The 26,476-nt window shown below is 42.3% G+C and overlaps 1 protein-coding gene across 4 annotated transcripts in view; it reads left to right on the top strand.

The window, feature by feature from the left end:
* TARS1 (threonyl-tRNA synthetase 1) overlaps positions 1 to 26,044 on the top strand; it is a 53,483-nt gene extending 27,439 nt beyond the window's left edge. For 2 of the 4 annotated variants that reach the window (XM_075932586.1, XM_075932587.1), the window contains 18 exons: positions 3,151 to 3,228; positions 4,115 to 4,305; positions 7,079 to 7,202; positions 9,309 to 9,430; positions 9,905 to 10,022; positions 12,043 to 12,107; positions 12,208 to 12,286; positions 14,181 to 14,327; positions 15,334 to 15,432; positions 16,088 to 16,254; positions 18,436 to 18,598; positions 18,682 to 18,819; positions 19,402 to 19,479; positions 22,608 to 22,708; positions 22,817 to 22,921; positions 23,053 to 23,125; positions 24,700 to 24,814; positions 25,549 to 26,044. In XM_075932586.1, the coding sequence (XP_075788701.1) occupies positions 3,151 to 3,228; positions 4,115 to 4,305; positions 7,079 to 7,202; positions 9,309 to 9,430; positions 9,905 to 10,022; positions 12,043 to 12,107; positions 12,208 to 12,286; positions 14,181 to 14,327; positions 15,334 to 15,432; positions 16,088 to 16,254; positions 18,436 to 18,598; positions 18,682 to 18,819; positions 19,402 to 19,479; positions 22,608 to 22,708; positions 22,817 to 22,921; positions 23,053 to 23,125; positions 24,700 to 24,814; positions 25,549 to 25,697 (2,112 nt within the window). In that variant the 3' untranslated portion in view covers positions 25,698 to 26,044. Of the gene's footprint in view, positions 1 to 647; positions 1,050 to 2,532; positions 2,737 to 3,150; positions 3,229 to 4,114; positions 4,306 to 7,078; positions 7,203 to 9,308; positions 9,431 to 9,904; positions 10,023 to 12,042; positions 12,108 to 12,207; positions 12,287 to 14,180; positions 14,328 to 15,333; positions 15,433 to 16,087; positions 16,255 to 18,435; positions 18,599 to 18,681; positions 18,820 to 19,401; positions 19,480 to 22,607; positions 22,709 to 22,816; positions 22,922 to 23,052; positions 23,126 to 24,699; positions 24,815 to 25,548 lie in introns of those variants that run through there. The other 2 variants (XM_075932588.1, XM_075932585.1) reach the window with 2 other exon arrangements.
* The last annotated feature ends 432 nt before the right edge of the window (positions 26,045 to 26,476 follow it).

Below are 26,476 nucleotides of genomic sequence, written 5' to 3'. Positions count from 1 at the left end.
GCTCTTTTCGGGAAAAGCGCGTCTACATTGGCCACAGATGCTTTTCCGGAAAAAGGGCTTTTCCGGAAAAGCAGCCTGCCAACGTAGACGCTCTTTTTCCGGAAATACTTATAACGAAAACTATTCTGTTTTAAGCATTTCCGGAAATTCATGCCAGTGTAGACACAGCCATAGAGTAGTTGTAGCTATGTCAGTCTCAGGATATTAGAAAGACAAAGTGGCTAAGGTAATAGCATTTATTGGACCAACTTCTGCTGGTGAGAGTGAAGTTTCCAAGCCACAGGGAGCACTCCTTCAGGTCTTCAGCACAGAGCCAGGTTCCAGGGTGAGGTTACAAACTGGCCTAGCCAGCTCTACCAACTGATGCAACAGAGAGTCAGGACTGTTCCCATTCCGGAAGCCAAGAGGCGGGTGTGGATAGACTTGACAGAGAAGGAAAACTTGTCTCTCAGCAGCGGGGCCAATAAAACTATTAGGCCAAGGCCCACCGCGTCTCTCTAGCCGGAGTCCCTCTCCCTGCAAGAGGGCGTCCGAAGGGGACCAGCCAGGCAGGCCTTTTAGCAAACGGGGCTGGGATCGCAGTTCAGCTCTGGAAGCCCGGGACGGCGAGAACAAGGCAGAGGGGGGGGGGACTCAAGCCGCTCCCTTAGCAAGCGGAGCCCAGCAAGGATGGCTGGTAGCGGGTTGCAGGGCCGCCTACGTGGGCTAGTCAATCCTCTCGACGCTCCCTACGGGTCATCGGCTCCTCGCTCGGGCCCACCCGCGGCAGGGCGGGGCCGCGCTCCAGGCGGCAGAGGGCTGGTCCTGGGCCGCCCGCGGCGGAGCTCACTGGTCTCACGTCAGGCCGGGCGGAGCGATGGCCCCGCCCTTTGACAGGCCCTGTCCCCACTCGGCGCCCAGCCAGGCGGGGCCCAGCGCTGCTAACTCCGCCCGCTTCCCGCGGTCGGAGGCGGGATCAGCCGCGCCCCCAGTTGCATCAGCTGCCGGAGCCGGCTGGGCCTGCGTGCGGAGCGAGTACGGGCAGCGGCATGGCGGGGGCCGGGAGCCAGGTGAGCGCCGCGCCGGTCTCCGGGGCTCTCCACGCGGCCCCTCCGGCCTGGGGCTGGGTTTGAACCGCGGGCCGAAAAGCCCCTGCGCCTTGGGGCCGGGTCACACACTGGCTGCTTCCCTCTGCTCCCCACCCGGCCCCGTGGCCGGTTGCCCTCTAGCTCCAGCCGGGTGTCTTAGCCCCGCCGGCCCTTTGGGGTGGCTGGGTGCGTGTGGTCTGGCAGCGCCAGCGGGGCGGGTGTCCCCCCCCCCCCACACACACAGCGCTCCCTTCTCCTGCCATAGGGGCTGCAAGGAGGGGAGTGTGATTGGGGGGATAGTGCTACAGCATCCCGAGGCTTGCAGTGGTTTCCATTGTACTCAAGGTGTACAGCTGGTTCGGTGACTCTCAGCACCCCCACTGTACACATTGTGCCAGCCCCCCTGCTTCCTGCACTGCAGAGCTGGCAGTCTAAATTGCCCTTCTCCTGCCCTGGTTCCCCATAAAGTCCATGGGGCTCGGTGCAGGCACAAGAGCTGCACTGATCTGATGCAGGATCTGGCCAGATGAACTCAAAAAAGAAACTGAAACAGTGCCAGAAAGTGCATGCAGGAAATGACCAGCATATACCGAACCACCAAGTAACTATCTTCTCGGTTAAAGCGCTGAGGAGTCCTGTGGCACCTTATAGACTAACTGAAGTGCATAAGCATAACTGGAGCATAAGCTTTCGTGGGCAAAGACCCACTTCGTCAGATGCATGTGGCGCCTGTGGTTTCACAGGACTCCTCGCCGCTTTTGCAGATTCAGACTAACACAGCTCTGATACTATCTTGTCTGTTTTTATCCTTTCTTCCAATGTTGTTTCACTTTCCTCATTAAATTACCGGTTCTTAATCCGTGATTTAAATGTGATGGGATGCACCACGTTCAACTTTAAGCTCTGGACAGCTCTGACTTTAAAAAAAGCATAGAACTATAAGCAAGGTGTTTTACGGGGTATAGAAAAAGGAAGTAGTGTAGTCAACTAGCCGATAAGCAAAAGCTTATAAGTTAATGCTATATACTATGTACATAGTACTTCCCCCTCCCCCCCCACAGCCACTACATTTTTTAGTAGTCTGGCCAGCAGCCCGGCTTAGTTCCGGCTCCCGCTGGGTCCAGGACCTACCCCCGCTGTGGCTCTGCATTTAAAGTGTATTAGGAGCCAGGCGGGCAAGCAGTCGGGCTTAGTTCCAGTTTGCGCTGGGTTTGGGAGCTCACCTGCCACCCCGGATTGCTGTTTCTTTATCAGAGGCAGCAGCACAGGATGCCAAGCAGCTGGTCTGCAAGAGGAGCTGGGTGTTTTGGGTTTTTAAACTGGCTCCTCTCGTGGACTAACTCCTGCCTGGCACCCTGCGCTGCTGTTGGCCTGCCCCCAGGGACTATAGAATAGTCGACTAACCAATAAGAATGCACAAGGTTACTCGATTAGTCAGTTAACCGATATTTAACATCTGTAGTGTGAACCTTATCCTTGGGGAGCCCTGGTCAGGTGGGAGCGAAGCATGTCCACGGACGCTGGGGACCTCCATCCCCGGGGCAGCAGCAGGACCGATGAACCCCATCCCTGGCGCGGATCCCCTGGCGGGAAGGGGAGAAACAGGGCCACAGAGGCTAGACAGCTCTGTCCCGGGGATCCCTGGCTGGACAGAGCAGTAACGGGACCGGTGAGTGGCAAAAGTGGGCCAGCCGGCAAACCCTGTCCCCAGGAAGCTCTGGACAGCAGGGCAGCAGCAGGATAGGCAAACCTTGTCCCAGGTAGGGATCCTCAGTAAGGCGGGGAAGAAGCAGGACTGTGGATGCTGGGGAGCTCCATCCTGGGGAGCTCCAGCAGGCGGGAACCCATGTCCAAGGCCTGCAGGCTGGAGCCCAGTGGCAGTGGGGCTGGCGCGGAGCCAACTTCAGGGAGAGGGAGCGTCCTGAGAGGCCATTGGCAAGGGACCTCCCCATATCCTGCAAATTCCCTCATTCGGGATGGGTCAAGTCCTGAGGGGGTTGGACAAGGGAGGTCCAACCTGTAAAAACGTGACCTCGAGAAAGATGAGTACAATAAAATTAGTTCATTTTACCTTTTTTTTTAGATACATGCTGGGGAAGAGAAGAAGGAAGGGGGAAAGAAGAAAACCAAAGAAGGGTCTGGTGATGGAGGCTGCACAGAGGTGAATTTCCAGTTCATTTATATGTTTTTAAATAGTTTAATTTCATTGCTGAATGAAAAACCAAAGACATCAGTGCACTACACCTAGGCTACGTTTAGACTGCATCCTTCTGCAGACAGAGGGATTCAAATCAAGCACTTCGAAAGTGCAAATGAGTCTGGGCTTCAAATATCCTGGGCTTCATTTGCATACTCATGTTCGGGTGCTGTGCCGATCAAGCGCCCTTTTGAAAGTGAAAGTAAAGTCTAGCCGCGACAGCGGGGAGCTTTTTTGGCAGATCCTGTACTCCTGAGGATCCCCGCTGTCGGTAATAGGTAAAAGTGTCGGTAATAGGTTAAATGGAAGAAGGAAGGAAGTAAAGATGGATGGAGAAGATGGAGTGTCAATACAGGTTAGCTGGGATGTTAGAAGGATTGATTTATTATTATAAGGTTGAGTCAGAATTTGTACTTCTAGGAGGCAAAAGTAGGAGATCTTGGCATATTTAAGTATAAAAGTTTTATGCTTGTAATTTTGCAGTATTGTGCTCTTAGACTCTTCCCATGCTCTCATTTATTACTGTGATGATAATGTCAGTCTTTTTTTCCAGCATATTTTAAGCTCTGTTAGAATTTGTCCATCTCAAACTGTTGTTGCAGTGCATTAACTGTTTTTTTTTTTTTTTTTTTTTTTTTTTTTGCTAAGAAACTAGCCTGGCCCCTCTTCCTTTGGAAAACTGTCATAAGCGCCCAGGCCCAAGTGACTTAGATTCCTTGGTCCATTGAAAATCAATTACATTCTGATTCCAGAAAATGTACTTCCTTTGCTTAATTTTCAAGTTTATTTTACATTAGAACTGGAAGTCTTTGATAAATACTTCTCCTTCCATCCATTCTTTTATGTGTAGCTGAATCCTTGGCCTGAATATATCGATCAGCGCCTAGAGATGTATCATAAACTTAAAGCAGAACATAATGCACTTCTAGCAGAAAAAGCTGCAAAAGACAGTAAACCCATTAAAGTCACATTACCTGATGGCAAGCAGGTTGATGCTGAATCCTGGAAGACCACTCCCTATCAAGTTGCTTGTGGAATTAGGTATGACTGACTTCTATGATCTATGCTATCACTTTCAGAAACAGCTACTGCAATTTGCATATGTGATCTTTTATAGTCCTTAGCATGGTGGGTTATTTATTTCTTAATACAACTTAATTTTCTTCAAGGCTATCTTGTTTTTATTATAAACCAGAAGATTTACCTAACATTCCTTGGGTCCTTCAGGGCAGGAGCTTGGGGATGTGTGGGGGTGCAGGGCAGGGGATTGAAGGTGTCAGGGGTTCAGGACTCAAAGTTGGGGGGGTCAGAAGGGGCTCAGGGCTGGCGGTGGGAAAGCACAGGAGCCAACTCAAGCCATGTTGCCTGGGGTTCAGGTTCCCAGGACTGGCCACGGCGGGGACTGTGCTAGCCAGAAGTGGGTGGGAGGCTTACTTCTTCCTCCTGCTGTCCCAATGGGCTTATAGCTGTCCTGGTCCCCATCTCTGGTCCCTTGTTTCCCCCCTGTGGTCATTACACAATATAAATATTCCTGCTAGCAGCCCCTCCCTTTCTGTGTTATGAAGAACAATCGCATTCCAGGCACATCCATTGTCCTGGCACAACCAAACCCTTACCTTGCTTTAAGTTATGTCAAGAGGAAGCTATATACCAATTTTAGTGGTCCTAGCTCTTACCATTTAGGAGGAGTCTTTGAACAGATAGACTCACTTGCTCAGAGACAAACTCTGTCAAATATATAGTAGATTCAAACTAAACAGCTTTCTCATTTCAAAACTTAATTCTTTGCCTTATGAAGATGCTATTTCTAAAATTAAAACATTATTTGTGCTGGATCCTGTAGGTACATAAATATGAGAGTAACTTTTACTAAGTGAGTACACTTGTTGAGTTGGAAACAAATCAAGCACATGAGTAATATTACTCACATGTATGAAATGTTTGCATGATTGGTTGCTAGCGCATCACATAGTTTAAACTATCCTGCATTGACATGTGGGGACAAGTCTGTAAATTTCAATAGGAGTTGATCATAAAAATATCTTAATTTAATTATCAGCTATATATTAGAGAGAGTCTGGCTATTCAAGAACTCCTAAATAGTAAGAGCTAGGATATCAAATTTGGTATACAACGTCCTCTTATCATAGGTAAGGATCTAGTCGTGTCAGGAAAATGGGGTGTGCCTGGAATAGGATTGCTTCTCAGAAAACCATATAGAAAAGAGACAGGATCACCAGGCAGGTGAAAAGATGAAAGGGGGTGGCTGCCCCAGCCCTTTAGGGAGGGCAGAGGTGTGAGCTGAGCTCCCCTCCACCCCCTGATTTGTATGGGGACATTGCTGGATGGTCCCCTTCATCAGGGAGCAAAAGGAAAGTGCCCAGCTTACTGCATTCCTCATTCTGGCTGGGGAGCGCAGGAGGCAGATGAATCTGGACCTGTCCCAGCTGCACCCCTCCCCGTGGTTGTGCCTGCTGGAGCTGCCATGGTCACGGAGAGGCACTTCTCATGAGACCTCAAGATGCTGAGGTGAAAGAAGGCTGGGGTAATCCTCTCTTCCCCAAGGCAGCCCACATACTGGACCCCTCATCCCAGAGCAATGATTTAAATGAAACATGTTCATTTCATTTTATTTTCCAAAAAACAAATTGAGTTAAGGACCTGAGCAATGCTGAGTAAATCTTCTAGTTTTCCTATATATATGTGGCACACATTAAGAAGAGCACTACCCAACCTTTGTGTTATCGAATGGTAAAACTACAATAGAACGTTTAAGGCAATATAATAGGCGTCTTGGAAAACATTGTGGTCCCAGTTTGATGCTCAAAATTAAAATAATGAAAATGAGATTTTAAACTTTAGCAGAGAAATACGAACCGTATTTTTGGTTAGGTTACTCATTTTACTTGAAACTTCTTTCTTGGTATATATTTAAGGCTGGCAATTAATGCATGTGCTGTTTGCACAATTATTCATCTGTCGAGATGATCTCTGAAAATTTGGTCTCAAGCTATATTTTTAGCTATATTTTATAAAGATTTTACCTATGTTCATTTAGTGTTTAGTAAGCTCAGAATGAGTTGGTATCAGTGGATGTTTCTGAACAATATTGGTATGTTTCTTAGACATCAAGTAATTTCCAATACAGTTGAAGTGAAATAAACTTAATAAAGATTAGGTCGTCTTGGAGACTTGTTCAGCTCTAAGGGAAGTGCTTCAGAAACACTCATGGTATGCTTCCACTTTTGCAGTCAATCTGTCTGAACCAGTGACCTGCTCAAGTATTTAATAATTTTCAGTTTAAGTTTCAAGTGAATGCCAAATTTTATCATCTTTAAGAATTAGGTTTTCTTTTTTCAGTTAGTTGGGACAAAATGTAAAAGTCAGACTTACAGGAAGTTTAAAAAAATCTGTCCTTATTCAGGTACTTGCTTAAAAGAGGCTGCATCTCCTATTGCAGAAGGATCCTATTAGCATATTCTGCAAGTTCTGCCCTAAGTCAATTGTTAGAATACTTTACACTGGGAAATTTGCAAAATGAACAACATATATTTTCTTCCTGCTCTTCACACACACCTCAGCATACAGCCTCCTCCCCAGTAAAACAAATTAACACGCTGTGTGAGATTTTCTTAAATGCGTAGTGTTGGTCTGACTTTGCTTCCCTTGTTCTTCCACTGAAGTCAGTGGAAGCAAAGTTAAGTCGTCGCTAAGTAGTCTTGAAAATATGACCCTGACTGGGCAGAGTAGCAATGTGGGAGAGTGTCTCAATGTTTTGATTCCTGTAGTTGACATAAGTTTTATTTTTGGATAGTCAAGGCTTGGCTGACAACACTGTTATTGCTAAAGTGAACAAAGTGGTTTGGGATCTAGATCGTCCGTTGGAGGAAGACTGTACCCTGGAACTGCTCAAGTTTGATGATGAAGCTGCTCAAGCAGTAAGTATCTTCCACTAAACTGATTCTTCCCTCTCTTGAATGACACACTTCAAATCTACATTGAACTTGTCCTCAGTTAGCATTACTACCTTTAATGGCATAAAGAATGAAAATCATAGTGTTATACATCCCTTATTTTCTACCAACTACTTAAAAAAGTATGATGTGCTACTACAGATATATGCATGCTGGCATGCATTAATAGCAGTTGCAGTAATTAAGACTATATTAGGACTCTCATGGCAAGAAAAAGCCTCTAAATTAGGGGATCAGCAACTTTTCAGAAGAGGCGTGCCGAGATTTAACTTACTTCTGTTTATGGGTCAGAGTGCCAGTGATACTTTTTAAAGTCACTAATACTCCTACTTATAGCAGTTCATTAATAAATAAATTAAGATGCAGATCTTACCGTTTAGTGTGATCCTTGGCTTTCCTTTGCCTTGCTGAGTTCTCTGATCTCAGGCTCATAGTTTGATACTTTTAAGCAGCTCACAAGCCTCTGAGTCAGGATTCAGCAACCTACAGCACGCCAGAGAGGCTGTCTGAGCCGCCAACCCTCAATGTGGCCATGGGCCTGTCCCTGTGTCCAATACGCTAGCCCACCCACCACTCCGATCCCCAGTGGTAGCAGCCCCCTGCTTGTGGCTTTAAATTCCCCCTCCAGTAGAAACCTGCCCATTCACAGCTTCATCCCACCTCCGGCAGCAACCCGCCTGTCTGTGGCTTCAACCCCCCGGCATCAACCCGCCACGTGTTCTAGGCCCAAAATACTGGGGGCAGCCGCCCCACAATGTGGCCTCAGCCCAGCAGCAGCCAGCCCCCATCATGGGCCTGGCTGCCAGAGCAACTGCCTGAGCAGCCGCCCCCCAATGTGACCCCAGGCTGTCCCCGCCAGCGGCAGCAGCCAAGACACTCACCTTCCAGGAGCAGGAGGAAAGTGAGTGCTGCTGTGGAGGTGGGCGGGCTTAGATTAGAATTTTTTGTGCATTGCCGCATATGCGCACGTGTTAAGGGAACACTGGCGCAAGCTCCTGGCTTCATGGGGAGGATGGGTGGGGCTGAGCTTCCGCCTTGCATGCCAGTGAAAATCAGCTCACGTGCATAGGTTGCCAATCTCTTCTGTAGCTCTTCAGGGGAATTGAACCTGGTCTCCCATATCCCAGGTGAGTGCTCTATCACTGGGCTAAAAGGCATACACCGCAGGTGGTAACACCACCACCTCCTCTTTTGGCCTTTTTGTGTAGATTTAGGCAGGGACTTAACTCGTTTCTGTACGAAGCAGCCTAGCTGTCCAAACTGCCTGACTCTCCAGAAATGGGAACCAGCCACCTAGATAAGAAGCAAAGACTGACGCGTCCTTGCAGCAGGGACTTTAGTTGTCATCTCTGAGAAAGGGGCTGGACTTGGCAAATATCCCTGTCATTGGCATCTCCTCTTGGCTTTAAGCCGCCCAAGCTAGCCAAGCGTGCTGAATTTTATGGGTCACATTCTAAGGGGCCTGTCTCTCTCCGGACCCTAGACATCTAACTTGGCTATGTAGATTATAAACCTAAATCAGTTAAACATAATGTTTAACTAGTTAACTGATTAAATGGGATTTTACATCCCTAATGGATCACAGTGTAGTTTCTTATGATTTTTTTCTAGGAACCAATAGCCAGGTGTTGTGATAGTCAGCGTTGCAGCACCTAAATCCCTTCATGGATCCCAGCCTGCATTACCATTCCATTGGTGCTGTTTTATAATAGATGATCTATGAAGATAGTAAATGAGGCTAGTCAATTAAAGTTTGTGCAACTAAGTGAATTTTTCTTTCCGCACCCTACCCGCTGTTTGAGAGAACTATTGTGAAATTTTTTCAAAACTTAACAGACTATAAAGATCATCAAGTATAATTTGTTAGGTAGTTACTCATGATTTTTTGGGGTATTTGGCAAAATGATATGTGACTCATTTCCCACTACGTAATTGGCTCTAATAATAAATCTTCCCTTCAAGTATCTATAAAAACAAATCATTGTAAGACTTCCGTATGGATTTCAGAGGATCTTGAAATGCTTTGTACAGAATTGCTCAAGCTGGGCCCCTTTTAATTCCTCTTGTTAGGTATACTGGCACTCAAGTGCTCACATAATGGGTGAAGCTATGGAGCGAATCTATGGTGGATGTTTGTGCTATGGCCCACCAATAGAAAATGGATTTTATTACGACATGTACCTTCAGGATGGGTAAGTTCTTTCTTTTCACTTCCACGAGGCTGTATTGTAACCTTCCAATCCAGATCAAGAAAAGGGCAGTGGATTGGTGTGCTGCCCCACGAGCAGGCATGGAGTCACAATCTAATTCCTGCAAAAGCGACGAGGAGTCCTGTGGCACCTTATAGACTAACCAAAGTGTTGGAGCATAAACTTTCGTGGGCAAAGACCCACTTCGTCAGCTGCAACACTTCGGTTAGCCTATAAGGTGCCATAGGACTCCTCGCCACTTTTGCAGATTCAGACTAACGCAGCTACCCCTCTGACACAATCTAATTCCTGCTTCTCCTAGCTCCTGGGGCAAAGTGCTCTGAACAGCACGTTTTCTGGTGAAAATTGTTTCCCTCATTATGGTGACTCTAGTTCATATGCTGCTATGTTGTGGGGGTGGAACCACCAAAGAGATTACTAGTAAGAGATAATGCAGAATACTTATGTCTGTTGTAGAGGCGTATCCAGTAATGATTTCTCTGCTTTGGAGGCCTTATGCAAGAAGATCATGAAGGAAAAACAACCATTTGAAAGACTGGAAATTAAGAAGGAAACTCTACTTGAAATGTTTAAGGTAGATTGTTTTAGACTGTTTCATATTTACTCTAGCTGCACAGTAAGTGTGTGAAATGTAAGCTGTGCATCTGCTATTAGTATTGGTGAAAGATGCACTGCTGATGTTGTGTGCAGCAAGTTGACAGAATACTTCCAAGTGTGTAGGTTTTAATGTGGCTTTACTTGGGATATTTAATAAAGGTGAGTGCACACACAAGCTTTTCACTTTCTAAATGAAAGGAATGAAAGGTAATCATGGGATTCTGTTCCTGAAACACCAGACTTCTAATCTGGTTCTTCCACTGACTTACTGAGTATGTTGTCTTTCTGTTGCTTTGTTTCCCTTTTTGCAAGATGAGCATAATAGTTTATGTGGCTGTTGTGAATATGAATTGGATGGTACTATGACTCCTTGAGAATGTAAAACACTGGTGACAGTAAATGATGGATTTGCAGATATCAGATGCTGTAAAAAAAATTATCTTATTCCCCCCTGCCCTCGAGTCTTCTCTTCTTCAGACTAAACAGACCCTTTTTTTCACAATTTTTTTTTCCATGTTTTTCATACCTTTAATCTTTTTTTTTGCTATTCTCTGGACTTTCTCCAGTTCTTCTTTCCTGAAACGTGGTGCTCAGAATTGGACACACTACTGTACTCCAGTTCAGGCCTAATCACCGAAGAGTAGGATAGAGGAATTACCTCTCATATTCTGCATAGAACACTGTGGCAAATATAACCTGGAGTGATGTTTAGGATTTTTGCAACAGTGTTACACTGTTGACTCATTTAGTCTGTGATCCACTATGATCCCCAGATCTCTTTTTGCAATACTCTTTGGGCATCATTTCCCATTTTGTCTCTTATTGAATTTACTTTAGACTAATGGTTCCCAATCTTTGTGAGCATATGGACCCCTTTTCAACCTATTAAAATTTCATGGACTGTCCTCCATGGGGGTAGAAAAAAAGAAAAGTAAGGAAAGGAAAAGAAAAATAAGATCCTTATTTTAAAACTTTCCACAGATCCCCTGCAGTACCATCCTGGACCACCAGGAGTCCACAGCCCACAGGTTGGGAACCACTGCTTTTAGCTCATTTCTCCAGTTTAAATTGAATGATAATCCCATCCTTCAAAGCACTTGGTATTGTCTGCTAACTTTATATAAGAGTATTCTCTATCACACTTAATATGCCCTTCCAGTTTGACTGTGAACCACTGATAACTATTCTCTGGGAATGGTTATCCAGAAATCCTAGCTACACTTTGAGAATCTACACAGTTTTATTTGGCACAGCCAGTATGTGTTCTCGCCTTTGGAAATTTGCTATCAAGTCTCATTGTTTGGAAGTGATTTTGTCATTTGTCCCTAAGTGTGTTATATTGTTTAGAATTGGTATAATGTTGGTCATGTTCTTGTTTCTAAACCTTCATTTCTTTTGGAAGTCTATTACTCCGCTGTTTAAAAAAAAATAGACTTTCTGTTGCAGTCTGCCCAAGAATGTGGTGCACTTGTTCCTAAGTGTCCATCCAAAACTGATGCTGATAAAAGTTACATATCACACCATTCTGTGCAAATGAGTGAGAGAATAATATGGGAGATGCATGTGTTCAGCGCACATCTTAGAATTTAGACTGAGAAGTACTTGTTTTTTTTTTTTTTTAAAGAATACCCCTAGCTGTAGAAATCAAGCTGAGCCCATATTGTTCCAGTGAGAGCAAAATGGAAATTATATCTCTTTGTGAAGGTCTACCCTGTATAGCAGACCACACACAAACACTTGAGTGCAACAAAAAGTTGTTCCTGATCTTTTAATCGCTATATTCCATTCCTTAGGATACTCTCCCATCGGGGGTAGGGAAGGGGGAGAGGAAGAGAGGAATTAGTTTGTTCAGATGCATGCATTGAAGCATTCTTTTAAATTAGTAGAATACATTATTTCACACATTGGCAATAGCATATAAAAAATACTTGAGATTTGAATTGCCGTTTCAAGTTGTGAAGAATTAACATGGACTCTACCATTATATTCCTTCTCAGTATAATAAGTTCAAGTGTCGGATCTTGAATGAAAAAGTCAACACTCCAACTACTACAGTGTACAGGTAAAATATATACATGCATGCTCAATGAAGTGTCTGTCACGAGTAACCAACATTACTAATGTAATGTGAGCTAACTGAGTCTTTGTTTGCATTTTGACAGGTGTGGTCCCTTGATAGATCTGTGCAGAGGTCCCCATGTCAGACATACTGGCAAGATAAAAGCATTAAAAATCCATAAGGTAAACATTGAGATTCTATGCATAATTTTAAGCAAAAATTTATCAATAGACATCTTGGGCCAAATCTCTGGAAGTCAGGGGTACGGCACTTCATGCTGCATGGCTACAGGTTGGACGTCTATGGTCTGGCCCCTCAGGACCTGACAACTCCTGGATAAGGGATTTTGCTAGATGCGGGGTGGGAGATCAGGGGAGGGTGGGACACTATCCTCCCTGCTGGGCTCCTCTCCCTGGCCATTGGACCCAATGAGCTCTGGCGGCCCTGCCAGCCCCTCAAACTCCGGCAGCCCCAGCACCAGCTTTGCTCCCAGCTGCTGGCAGCTGCTGCCACTGGGGCTCCCTTTTCCGGGAATAGCCGTGGTCCTGTCAGACCAGAGAGTCCCAGACCACAGAAGTTCAATCTGTGGTATAATCTGACCATAAACTTAGTTTAGCCCATCTGAGGAAGGATCATCCTACTATAAGAGTGATATTCCAGTAGTGCAGTTAAATTATGCAGGCCTCGGCCTACACTGACTGCTGATAGAATAGCAGGAGAGGGAACATGGCTCAAGATAAGAGGTTTATCCAGGTACGTCATAAACTATGCCAATTCTGGTTTACAATTTTTGCCTCTTGTAACTTCCCTTTGCAGCTTATTGTAAATTGGAGCAGCCAGATGGGACTGGCCATGCATAGAATCACACCCAGATAAAAGGCAGCAAAAGAGATCTTTAAACCACTTTTTTTTTTTTACACACCTCCAGTAGATTTGTGTTTTGTGCATCTTTGCTGCAGTGAAGAATCTGATCTTTTATTTTTACTGGCATTATCCATCCCGTTGTGATGGTAGACATACACTCAGGTTGGCCTGGTGCGGGAGGCAAAAGCAGACCTGGCTGCCATCTTGTCCATGAAGGACCCACTACTGCAATGGCCATGTCCCCTCTACTCCCCTCCCACCTTGTGGTGCCTGCGTGCGCCATGCACTCTCACCTGCCAGAGGGTGCCATGGAGCTACTGGAGTCTGTCATCTGGGTGCTGGCGGGCTGGATCCTGGCCAGCCTGTCTGGACCCATTGGCCGGACTCCCTGCACTCCTGGCAATGCACGGCCTCTATTCTACACTCGGCACATGGACCTCTAACTTAGCTGAACCAGTCTGAGTGGGGACGAGGGAGGATTTCAGGGTCACGGTGCGGGAGGGGAGTGAGGTATTTCAGGGCCGGGTTTGCGGGCACAGGGCAGCATCGAGGGGCTGACTCAGGTATTTAACAGGCTGCTTGGGGGGCAAGGGAAGGAGGCAGGCTTGCACTGGGGGCGGGGCAGCTAGATTTTGGTGGTTGTTTGGGGAAAGGGGCCTCTTGGACTCCATTTCAGTGCAAGTCTCCCCCGAGCCCACTGGCTGCGCAGCAGAGCAACCCCACCCGGGTCTTGGTGCACTCAGGGCTGGTGAAATGGGCTGGGCCATGACATGGGAGCGATGTGAAGGTTGCGGTGTGCAGGGCGCGTGCCATTACCTGGTGGTGGTTGGTTGGTCTTCAGTAACATGGTGGGCAAAGGTGCACAAAGTGCCTGCTTTGCACCTTCCCGTCTGGCTGGCACCTTGGGACCTGCCAGAGGCAGAGGAGTCTCGGGAGAAGTCTGGTACTATGACAGATGGCATGATGGATGCCTCTCCTTTTATAATAGTATAGACTGTGTACAATTAGCTTTCATCATGATTAAAAAACTAAGATTTCTGTATACAGGGTTGTATTCATTTTACATAGTACTTTTATCTGTTTCATTTTTTTAACTGACCAGTTTTTAATTATTGCATGCCTTTAAAGACTATATTACAGAGCTTGTACAGTTGCAGTCATAAGGGTGCTGTTGTCCACATTATTCTGCTGTTCCATTTTGTCTGTCTTCAGAATTCCTCAACATATTGGGAAGGCAAATCTGATATGGAAACACTCCAAAGGCTTTATGGAATTTCATTCCCAGATGTTAAAATGTTAAAGGAATGGGAGAAGTTTCAGGAGGAGGCTAAAAATCGAGATCACAGAAAGATTGGGCGGGTAAGATAAACTTGCTGGTAATTTACTTTTAAAATTCTGCCTAGAGGTGGCACAGTGAATAAAAGGGCATGTGAAAGACGGACCCTATCTGCTAGTATTTCCAGATGTGATGTAATTCACAGAACATATAGGGACATGCTGCATAATTGAATGATCATCCTCTTCAAAACAGAGCACGAAAACTACTACAATGGACTGTAGACAAAAGAAGCATCTTTTAAAGAGTTTTTGGCTGTTTAACAAAACATGACAAATCTAGACAAGTTGATATCTGTCCTCTATGGAATAATTATGTACAAAATTGGAGAAAGCAGAATATCTGTAACCAGTGATGGGCTTCAACACAGCACTAAATTAAATCTGAAGAGGAAGGTTGCCCTATTAGGGGTTCTTATAGCTTTTATAGGGTCTCTTAAAGCCAGTAAATAAAATAATCATAATGAAAATGCATTTTTTTAGACCAGTGATTAACAGACTCCTAAATAGACCATTACAGGGCCTGCTTTTTTTGTTTGGAGAAAGGAGATGGCAACTCTTTAAAATCTCCTGCATTAAAGCAGGAACACAATCTAGCAAGGGTTCGGCTTACTAATTAATGGTTTGCACAGTGCTTTGGAATAGTAAAATGTCACAGTAGGACTTGTTATTATTAGTGGTGAAAGCAGAACAGATAAACCACCTCGGGTATAGTTAACAAGCCATCACGCACAGATATGTGGTATGACAGGTGTATCTAGGAGCATCCATATTAAATAGGAAACTGGACACCAATCTTAAACTAACCCTCATGATAGGGGATATTTATACAGGGAACTATATCAGATCTTCTGTGTGTCAGTACAGTATGTGAACTTTTAAAAAATGAAATTGTGGTTTAATTAGTGATGTGCAGTGAGAACTAACATTTTAGGCCTGGCTTTAGCTGTAACGTGGAGAGAAGAAAGGAACATGATCAGAAATCTAAACACATCAGATAAAATTAAGATGTATTCATGTTTTTCTACAGGACCAAGAACTCTATTTCTTCCATGAGCTCAGTCCTGGCAGTTGTTTTTTCTTGCCAAAGGGAGCTTACATCTATAACACATTAATTCAGTTCATCAAGGTAAGTTGTTAATTTCTTTGGATCTCTCCCTGCCCCTTTGTATTTTAAAAGATTTCTAGACAAGGAATTAAAAAGGAAATAGTTGTATAGTGATATAATTGGGATTAGTTGTAAATATTTGTGTGTGTCATGCTTTAAAACAAACACACGAACAGTTGCACACAGCATGTTTGTTTAATAGGTTATTGGATTTAACCTGGCAGAGTTTGCCGGGTAAGAAAACAAAAGAGGTGGAGGGGAAAAACATCCTGACATTGTGCCATGATATTTGCATTGCCACTGCACCATGTTATATTTCTGTACTATACTAGAGTGCAAATGCTGCAGTGGATTATCACAAGGCTTTGCTCATTATTTTGTGTCTGATAAATGAAAACTGATTCTTGATGGCTGTTTTGGTTGCTGGGATGGAGAAACGTATTTCTTCTATCTTATTCTCCAGCACCCATGTCTTCATTCTGTCTGGCCTTTGCAAAAGAATGGGAAGGGATCTTGGCTTCTGCCTGTTTAACTCACTATTGTCTCGTATGCTTCAGAAGCGCAACTTCTGCAGATGCTATTCTAAAGAGACAAATGTAGCTTTAAGCCATAAGTTGAGCACTACTATTCTAGCCTGCCTTATTAACTCTTCTGTTTCTTGGGTCTGTTCTTTCAGAGCGAGTATCGAAAACGAGGATTCCAGGAGGTTGTCACTCCAAATATCTACAACAGCAAACTCTGGATTACATCAGGACACTGGCAGCATTACAGTGAAAACATGTTTTCATTTGAGGTGGAGAAGGAAATCTTTGCTCTGAAGCCCATGAACTGCCCAGGGCACTGGTATTTATATAGCACCTGTTTAACCAAATATTGCTAATTTGTTTGGGCTATCTCTTTCATTTTCCCCCCCTGAAATGTATGAAGATTTTCAAGCAAGGTGCACTTTGGCATATTTAAAATACAGTTTATTTTTAGTACTATCACTATAATTTCTAGCTGTTATGCATGAGCCTGTAGTGCAGAGACATGTTCTTAAATTATACCTTCAGTTCAGCTGTGTATCTTTCTTATGGAGTTAGAACTTGGGTTAATTTTAGCCCAGGCCAGAATGTACACATTTCTGTTTCAGTTATGGTTTTGAGTACTCTGAACCTCTTACATACAAGCTTCTTATTTAGGTGCCCAACCCAGGTACTCAAAGTTGAAACCCTATCAAGTGTGAAATAATCTGATAATTAAGGACCATACAGCCTACAATGCCTACATTCATTGAGTTATAGTTATGAATGCTATGAACCAATTATTTCAAGGGCTAGATTTTCAAAACTATCTCCTTTAATCCCCCCAAAATTGTATGCCTGAAATACGTATTTGTTTATGGGGCAGTGCCAGTTTTTAATGTATCAACTTATTGTGAGGAAGATGATTGGCATTGGCCAGATAAGCAAGGAAATGCATTTCCTGAGAAGTTTCTTGCTGAAAGTCAGATCAATGATGAAAATTGGATTTTTGGAATGTGAGAACAGTGTAAGAAGCAACTAAAATTGGTCAGATATTTAAAGAAATGGATAGATATCTTGATGTCCTTGAAATCCATGAGTGCAGATGGACTGGTGTAAACAAATTACATTTTAGACCAGAGGTTCTTACCCCACAGGCAGCTTCTTGTGCAGTTAGCCCACAGCTGCCACCCATGTGACATCCTCAGGGTCAATATACAACCTCAAGTAGTGTATATATTGTATGGATGTGACCCACTTAACACAGAGAGCTGCATATGCTGCCTAAAGTGGTTGAGAACCTCTGCTTTAGAGAAACAAATATGGCTGTTATCGACTCTAGGAATGTGGATTCTAGACATGATACTGACATAGCAATTCTATCTGTCTCATAGAACTGGAAGGGACCTTGAAAGGTCATTGAGTACAGTCTCCTGCCCTCACAGCAGGACCAAGTACCATCCCTGACAGATTTGCAGGGTCAAAATACAAAAGAAGAGTAAGAACTGGGTAGGAAACAAGTCAATGAAAGAATTATTCTAGATTACTTTCAGACTAAATTCTTTGTCATACTAGGTTATGAACCAATAGGAAAGTAACTGCAGAAGACAACTGAGGAGTTTTATGGACAAATGATAAAGCACAATTAGATTACCTCATTTTAGCTGACAGAATTGTCTTGCTTAATTCAACACATCCCTTAATGGTGGAAAAAAAGACACTGCTTTAGAAGTTGCTTTATTTATCCACAAATGAAGGACAAAGTATACGGCCATCCTTGTTCCAAAAGTAGCTGTTATAGTGAATGAAGCATTTCTAGAATTTCTTAAAAAAAAAAAAAAAGTTAGTTTTTTATGGAGCAGAGATTGAGAAGGTGTACTCATTCCAAAGTAAATGCCCGTTGAAGATCTTCAGAGTCCACTGAAAAGAGTTTCTTGTCACATCAGAAATTCTAAGTAGAGCAAACTAATCTAAAACACCAAATATAGTGGGATGATGATGATGGACATATTTAAGAGACGCTTGTCACTTTTAATGGAAACAGTGTTGGGTGGCAATATAGACTCTATCTGGAGAGAGAAAAAGATGGCAGCCTACAACCTAGAGAAGCATTATGCAGAACAGTAGAGGAAAGCCAGATCCATTAATGTGATATTCAGAAGCCTGAACGGACCCACACGGGATGGCAGAAACTGCTGAATGTGCTAAGCACCTGAGAGTCCGGGAAGATAAAGAAAAAAATGAAGAATGGATATAAACTGCCATTTCATAGATGAGGTTTAAAAAGCCAGCTTTTAATATGAACTAATGTGTGTGTGATTCTTATGAGAAAAACCCTGTCTTTCTCCCAAGCAGTTCTGAAACGGTTTCCCTCAAAGCTTTCTCTTAGTTCGATGGTGTACTGTATTACAACCTGTCAGCATTAGTGAAATTGCTAGCATCTGACTTATATGAATGTACACTGGTGCTCTTTACTAGTTTAATTGTGAATACATTTCTAATAATGAACCTTTTCCTTCAGCCTTATGTTTGACCATCGACCAAGATCGTGGCGTGAATTGCCGCTGCGGCTGGCTGATTTTGGAGTTCTCCATCGTAATGAGCTGTCAGGAGCCCTTACAGGACTTACTAGAGTACGGAGGTTCCAACAAGATGATGCTCACATATTCTGTGCTATGGAGCAGGTAAAGTATGTTGTTGAATAAGATATTATGTGTTAAAGTGCAAACAACATAAAGCCACAAATATAATTTGTCTTCATGGAAAGATTGAAGAGGAGATAAAGAGCTGTCTGGAGTTCTTGCAAGCTGTGTATGGTGTGTTTGGATTTTCCTTCAAATTGGACCTCTCCACTCGTCCTGAAAAGTTCCTTGGAGATATTGAAGTGTGGAATCAAGCTGAAAAGGTAATTGGTAACTTTAATGGCCTGGTATAGAAGTGTTAACTGTATATGCCAGTAGTGGGAAACTGAAATGTTGGGGTAGGGGAAGAGGGTTAGGCCTTGAAAAGGACTGGGGACAGCTCTGACTGTACTCATTTTAGCTTGTAGAGCTGTTTTTAATTCTTTGTGCCACTGCTAATAGTAATAGCTTCCAATATGTGGAGACCATGGTGGATGATGTATTGAAAATGTGAACTCTTTTTAAAGAAAGATTCAAAAGATGTGGGTACTTGAAAAGGAGGAAAAGTAAAATAGGTTTTTTTTCCAAACATGAGTGTGATGTGAATTTTTTTTTTTTTTGAGCCACCATCAAAGAGCCCAGCTGCAACTTAATCATGACCGTAGTACTGCAGAATTCAGCTGCATAAGTAAGAGAAGCAGGAGTGGGTCCCCAGTTATACTAGAGCATGAATGACAATTAAGTAGGGAAAGATCTAGTATTCACTATCTCTGTGTGTGATCTGATACTGTACTATGTGCAAGAAAAAACATGGCTAATTAAGTAAATACAAAGTGAATTACTAAAAATATATATTCTTTCTCCAGCAACTTGAAAACAGCCTCAATGAATTTGGCGAGAAGTGGGAATTGAATCCTGGGGATGGAGCTTTCTATGGACCTAAGGTTAGTAAATTATTGTAATGTTCATATCTTTCCTAAGTGTGTCAACAACTATTGAGGGCTAAGAACACCTCCATCACCATAGTATTTTAACACAATTTTTGTGGGATAGACAGTGGAATAGCACTAGAAATGATCCTTAGAGAGCTTCAAAGAAATAAAATCCTCCAAACCCAAAGTGTTTTTGGGTTCTCAAAATCATATTAAAAATTAAGTAACCTCTTTTAAGAGAGGTTTGGGATATATCTATCCCTTGACAAACCCCAGTTCTGAGTATGAAAAAGATCTGTCAAATGGTTTCAGATGAGGACATGAAAACAAGTAAGATTTCATCTGGTCACCCTCATGTTATATTAACTGAATGTATTATTGGCATTGATGAAGATTAGTAGCAGACAGCAGCCTTCATTATATTAATTATCAGGAAGAGGGAGTAAAGAGTGTTGTGGTAGGGTTTTTTTTCCAACCATTTCCCCTGCAGACTTGTCTACCCCTTCCTCCTCCCCCCCCATCTCAGTCATCCTACAAACTCCTTGATCTAGCTTTGTACATTCAAGTGCATTTGGGTCATTTTAATTTTTCATTAAAGCATCCTGCATTGGCCGGGAGGGAGGATAATAAATAAAATGTATTCCTAAGGGAAATGACAAGTCATGTACATCAAAGTCTGTCCCTAAAGAACAAACATTGTGAAATAAATTCCTGTGTCCTTTATTTTGTCTCAAGAGGCTCAGTTTAGAGTTACATGTTTTTCTGGGATGTGATTTTTTTTCCCCCCTTCCTATATGTAGCTTGATGGATAACTCTTAATGAGTTTGAGACTTTGTTGTTTTCATGTTAGATACGACAACTTCCAAGAATCTGTTTTGTGCTGAACTTTTTTCTATTTAATCAGATCAACCCAGCTTTTCACAGACAAAACAATTAGTGCAGATTGGATCTCCCTGGTAAGGCACCCTTGGGAGCTAGCTGGTCCTGAATAAGGGAGTTTGCTGGACCAGAGGAGGTCAATTCCCATTGCTTTGCTGCCTGCCTTGGGCTCTCCCCCAGGGCCACCAGCCTCCTGGCTAGGCTCCCCTCATGGCCATCAACTCCACTGCTGGCCCTGGTTGGACTCCCTGTCCTTAGGCTGCCGGACAAGCTCCACTCTTGGTCCTCCCCCCCAGCCAGGCTCCAGGCTGCCAGCCACCTGGACTGGCTTTGCTCCTGCACCCTGGACTGGCTCCGCTCCTCCTCTCTCACCCCCATTCCAGCTTCCAGGGCTCTCTGCTTCAGTGACATCGGTGGTTCTGCCAGACCACAAATATTACCAAACCAAAAAGGTTCAACCTGTATTACTTTTATTATTGTAATGAGAAAGTAGATAACTCATTTGGAAGCATGAACAGAAGGTGGCACTATTGTGCCTTTTTTATTAAACGGTTTTAACTATATCGGACATATTCTGATCAGTAACTTTTTTTTTTTTTTAAAAAGGAGCAATTAAAATTGTTTATGGCTAGTGTATAAATTAAAACTTGAATATAAAAAACAATTATCTGAGGTAAAATATTTTTTCTAGTATTTGCAATTTTGTGTCTACTATAGTTTTTCTATTCTTCTTGCATAAATAATTTCACAATTCAGACACAATCTGGTGAAGTGAAGTAGGAATTGTATTGAAATCTCTTGCAAAGAAAAAGAAGCTCCATACATCATTTGTGTGCAACTTGTTAATATATTTGTTTTGAATAAGCTATTCAGTAAACATAGCCTAATTTACTATTCACAGCTCAGTAGTAGACTGATTTGATATATTTGCGAATGTATGTTGTTTATAAATATTCACCAAATAATTTGTTCAGTTTTCACCTTTATGGGCTTTTAGCAAACTATTGGTGTCTGCAGCTGCTCGTTGTTCACCATTGTCTGCCTACAAGCTTGAACCCACATAATTAAATCAGGTTATTCTGATGCTTGCTTACACCTGTGTGAATACTTTTTCTCTTAGCTTAAACATGTGCCCAGCAGTAAACTAAATTGAAATAATTATATATATAGCCTTTTGCACTGGTTTAACTAAAATGGTTTAAAATTGTACCTTTAAGTTAGTGACGCAGCTCTTCATGGAGTCCAGCCTCAATCTAAGTGCATTTTTTTTATTAGTTTATGATTGGATAACTAAAGAAAATAGCAAACAGAAAACTTTTTTTAAGAATTTTAATGAATAACTATAAAATTTGATAAATCATCCAGAAAAATTGATTGCCATCCAAATACTTGAACAAATGACACACATTTATTTGCCAAAAAAGATTAAAAACATTAAATCACTTTTTGTTTTGATCCGCTGATTTTGAAGGTCACTAAGAACTTTGTTCAATAAAACATCTTAAACTAATTCAATAGTTTGACTTTATGTGCAAACAGACTAAGTGATAGGGTTTTCTACCCCTGTTCAGTTTTAGAACAGTAGAATAAGAGGGACAGTTTGCTCAATGATTAAAGCCCAGATCCTGCAAATACTTGCTTAACTTTCAACTAGATAGTTTTAGGATTGCAGCCTGCATTTAAAAAGTGCATGCTTTCAGATCTGGAAGCCAAATTACATTGATGAAGCTGGACAATCTGAAGGAAAGGAATATGATCTTCATTGCTTAGTGGTCTCTTTCCCTCAACTGACATAGACAGCCCTCACTTACAGAGGTGTGCTTTTTAGCATGTAAGAAGCTGTAAAACTGACACCATTTGATTATCTAATGTTTGAATTAATAGGCTTGGAATTTTTTCAGCTACAGGTTGCAGAAGTCTTGGTTTTGATAATTGTTCAGGTTGACTTTTTAAAGTTATTCCCATGTACAGTTGAATAGATTCAATAGGAACTCCAGGAAAAGTGAAGTAGAAAGCTCCAAATTAGTTCAGGACCTTGAATCAATGTGTAAACTTAATTTGAATTGGTGAAACTCCTGCTGTATTAATTTCTATTAGATGGCTCAACCCAGGACTGCTAAGCCATTTCTGTCCTACCTTGGGCTGAAGAGAGACATAGATGATATATAGAGGTTTGCATGGTTCCTCAGCACTATAATAGATTTCACTCCATGTGAAGATGTTTGAAAATCTCTTCTAAACATTTGATTTTTGTTTCTAAGATTGACATTAAAATTAAAGATGCCATTGGCCGATACCACCAGTGTGCTACGATTCAGTTAGATTTCCAGCTCCCGGTCAGATTTAACCTTACCTTTGTGAGGTGAGTACGACTACAAATGCTGGAGTGTGTAGTAATTACACAGTCTGTTTTTCCTATCAAGTACAAGTATATTAAATTTTTTTTTTTTTTTTTTTTTTAAATTTACAGCCATGATGGTGATGACAAGAAAAGGCCAGTTATTATTCACCGGGCCATCTTAGGATCTGTGGAAAGAATGATTGCTATCCTGACTGAAAACTATGCAGGCAAATGGTAAATTTGAAAAATGAGCTTATTGTACAGCCAGAGAGGGAGCACTCTAGATGGTGGAAGAGGGCATTAAGTATGTCTAATACAATTGAAGACTACTAAATGCTCCATTTACAATTGTTTTCCTTCTAAAGGCCTCTCTGGCTGTCTCCTCAGCAAGTGATGGTTGTTCCGGTGGGACCAACGTGTGACGAATATGCACAAAAGGTGAATTCATTTGTTCCAAGATAAATTTGTGATTTAATTGAGATGCTTAATTGTCATTGGCTTTGTTTTTATGAAGGAATTTTTATAATTCCTGTTGTAAATAAGTTTGGTTGTATTCTGATAATAAATTAAGCTGCTTAACTTTTAAATGGAGCTTAATCATCTTACATAAATATTTAGTCTGGATTCTGGGTATCCAAGCCACAAACATGGATGCTGAAGAGGATGTTTCTGGTTGTGGAGGCAAAGGAAATTCCTCAGCTCTGTAGCCAGAGAGAAACCTATGGAGAAAACATGTTTAACATTTTGTATCCTACTCCTGCAGTTGACTGTACTTAGACCTCCAGTGCCCACAAGCATTTTGAGTAATGATGGAGCAGAAAAGACAGGGGTCTTTGTATGTTGTAAATAGTATTTTAATATTGCAAACCTCATTCTGTGTATATCTCCTTTAAACTCATCAGTAGAGCACTGTAAAATCTGCAGGTATCTGCTTTTACATCCATGCATGAGGATACCCGAGTATACAATGCGGATATCCATGGCTCATTTTTGTGAATGCGGATACAAATCTCATATCTAGAACCCTGCAAATTTGGGTATGTCCACTTTATATCCGCATCTGCGGATGTCAATATCTGCAGCTCGTTTTTGCAGATACCAATTTTGTATTTGCATAGGGCTATCCATATCAGGCCTAAACTTTTAAATGATCATTTGATCACAAAGACCTGTAGCTCTCCTGGCTGCAGTATGGCTAAAATCTTGTAGTGTATCCATACTATTGAATCCGGGTACAGGTTGAACAGCTCTAGACTGGCACTCTCTGGACTTGACCAGTGCCAAAACAGAGAATTTGCTAAACCACAGGAGGTCATTATTGTCTGGCAGAATTACCAACACTTCCATTGCTTACCGGGCTCTTAGAAGACATTTAGAGGTAAGTTAGAGCTAAAGATCAGCACAGAACACTGAGAGCCAGGGCCGATGGCTGTAAACAAACTGTGGGACAGCAGGGAAGTTGGCAACACCCATGATAAATGGACATCCGGGTAACTAAAATCATGTGGACCATGGATGTTGCTGAACTAGAGAGGTTCAACCTATACTAGGATTGCTTAGTATTTAGTGTGTGAGGATCTCATGCATTATTATGGTGGGAGGGGTAGCTCAGTGGTTTGAGCATTGGCCTGCTAAAGCCAGGGTTGTGAGTTCAATCCTTGTGGAGGCTATTTAGGGATTTGGGGCAAAAATTTGTCAGGGATGGTACTTGGTCCTGCTGTGAAGGCAGGGGACTGGACCCAATGACCTTTCAAGGTCCCTTCCAGTTCTAGGAGATAGGCAATCTCCATTAATTTTTTTTTTATCTGAGCCATTCTGCCATATTTCAGTGCCCTGTGTACTTTTTTGAGGACCCGGTCCAGGAGAAATGCCAAAATTCATCTGCCTCTGAATGAAAGTAAATCAGATATCTAGTATTAATTTTTGTTTCTCAAAGCTCAAATGGTTTCTTTCAGTCAGTCTACATACTCTCATGGTTGAGGATTTAAATATTTTGTCCTTTTATTACTTAGGTCAGACAGCAATTCCATGATGCTGGATTAATGTCCGATGTGGATGTAGATCCTGGCTGTACGCTAAACAAGAAGATCAGAAATGCTCAGCTTGCACAGTATAACTTTATATTAGGTAAAGAAATAGTGAGTAGTGGTCACATACTGCAGTAGCTGATTTATTTTTCATGTATACAACTGAAATTTGGTCTAACCTAGTTTCCCAGGAATGAGTGAAGCAGAGACTATGGCTACGCCTGCAAATTCCTTTTTAATTCTCATGTTTTCTTCTCAGACCGCGTCCTCTAAGCTGCACATGACTGCTCACCATGGAGCAAATCTCTGTTGCTTTGTTAGCTGAAGAGATTGCTTTTTAGTTACTTGGCACAATGACACTGCATCAGGAAAAATATCTTGGTGCCTTTCATTCAACAGGTCAAGAGATTGGTTCACATTAAATGGTTTTCAATAACTTCATTGTGAAGTGTATGCTAAAGCAGGAGAACCACATTCTGATCACTGATTCAGGCTGCTTTTGATATCTTGATGCATTGATGAGTCTATGCACATGTACCCAGGAGCTGAATCTTGCTGTTGTGCATCAAACATGAGAATCTGGCACTTGAAATATAACACAGAGTTGTTAACAAAAGCAGTGTCAGTCATGGGGCTTTCATTATTCAGAGTCTGTACTAGAATTACCATAAGGTAGCTGTGAGTGTGGGGAAGGGGTAAAGGGGGCTGCAGTGTAGGATTCATTTGTCTTGGGAAGCTTTAGTGTGTTCTTTCCTAATTTCCTAATTCTTTTTTCTTTTTAAACCAACCCTTGGGCAAAAAGTTAATTTAATCTGTGGATTTTTCTTTGTTTAGTTGTTGGTGAAAAGGAGAAGGCAAGTGGAACGGTGAATATCCGTACCCGAGATAACAAGGTGCACGGTGAACGAACTGTTGCTGATACCGTGGAGAGGCTGCTACAGTTGAAACACTGTCGATGCAAACATGCTGAAGAAGAATTCTAACATTTTATTTCCCTACCTGGCTTAGTGTAAAAAGGGTGATAGTTTTTATAGAGCAGCTAAATCATATTGTAACATTTTACTTGCACTATGTTGATTTGGAAATAGATCTTCAAATGAGCCAAAAAAATCAACCATGAAACACTTTTCTGTACTATTCAGATATTAGATGTGTCTAGGGAAAGACCACTTTACACACAAGAAGTGCAGCAAAGCTTCTTGGTATCTGATTTCAAAAACAAAGCCAGGTGACTACGGTTTAGTATGAATTAAGGGTAAATGGAATTGTTAATGAAGGATTAAAATACTGTCATAGTTTAAAAATAATAAATTTTGGTAACTAATATGTATTTAATAAAGTTTGGCGTGGGTATGTGATAGATTGTAGAGTAAAACAGAGCGACAAAATACATCTCAATACAACTGAACCTAATGTTTTAGAACCTAAAACAAAGTCCCTTTTAAAAGAGATTTTTCCTGAGGCTTCAGTGACAAAACTAAGCTTCATTCCCTTGCATTTCCAAGGTTTAGATTGTTAGTAGACTAGAGTACTGAATGCTACTAGGGTTGCTGGGATCTAGTTCATGTAGCATTTTAAATGCTAGAGCTGAGCTGTGCAACTTGATGTATGTGCCTCACTGTAGAGAACCAAACCCTAGTAAAAACACTTCGGCTTCATTTTCTCACTAATTACAAAAAAAAAACCTGACCTTGTAGTAGCCCGCTTCCTAAGATTTAACTAATGAATCAAGATGTACTGGATTGCACGGTACAAGAGTGGT

This window comes from Pelodiscus sinensis, chromosome 6 (assembly GCF_049634645.1).
Source record: "Pelodiscus sinensis isolate JC-2024 chromosome 6, ASM4963464v1, whole genome shotgun sequence".
Classification (NCBI taxonomy): domain Eukaryota; kingdom Metazoa; phylum Chordata; order Testudines; family Trionychidae; genus Pelodiscus; species Pelodiscus sinensis.
The sequence above is the reverse complement of the archived record's forward strand: the minus strand, read 5'-3'. Positions and strand labels throughout refer to the sequence as shown.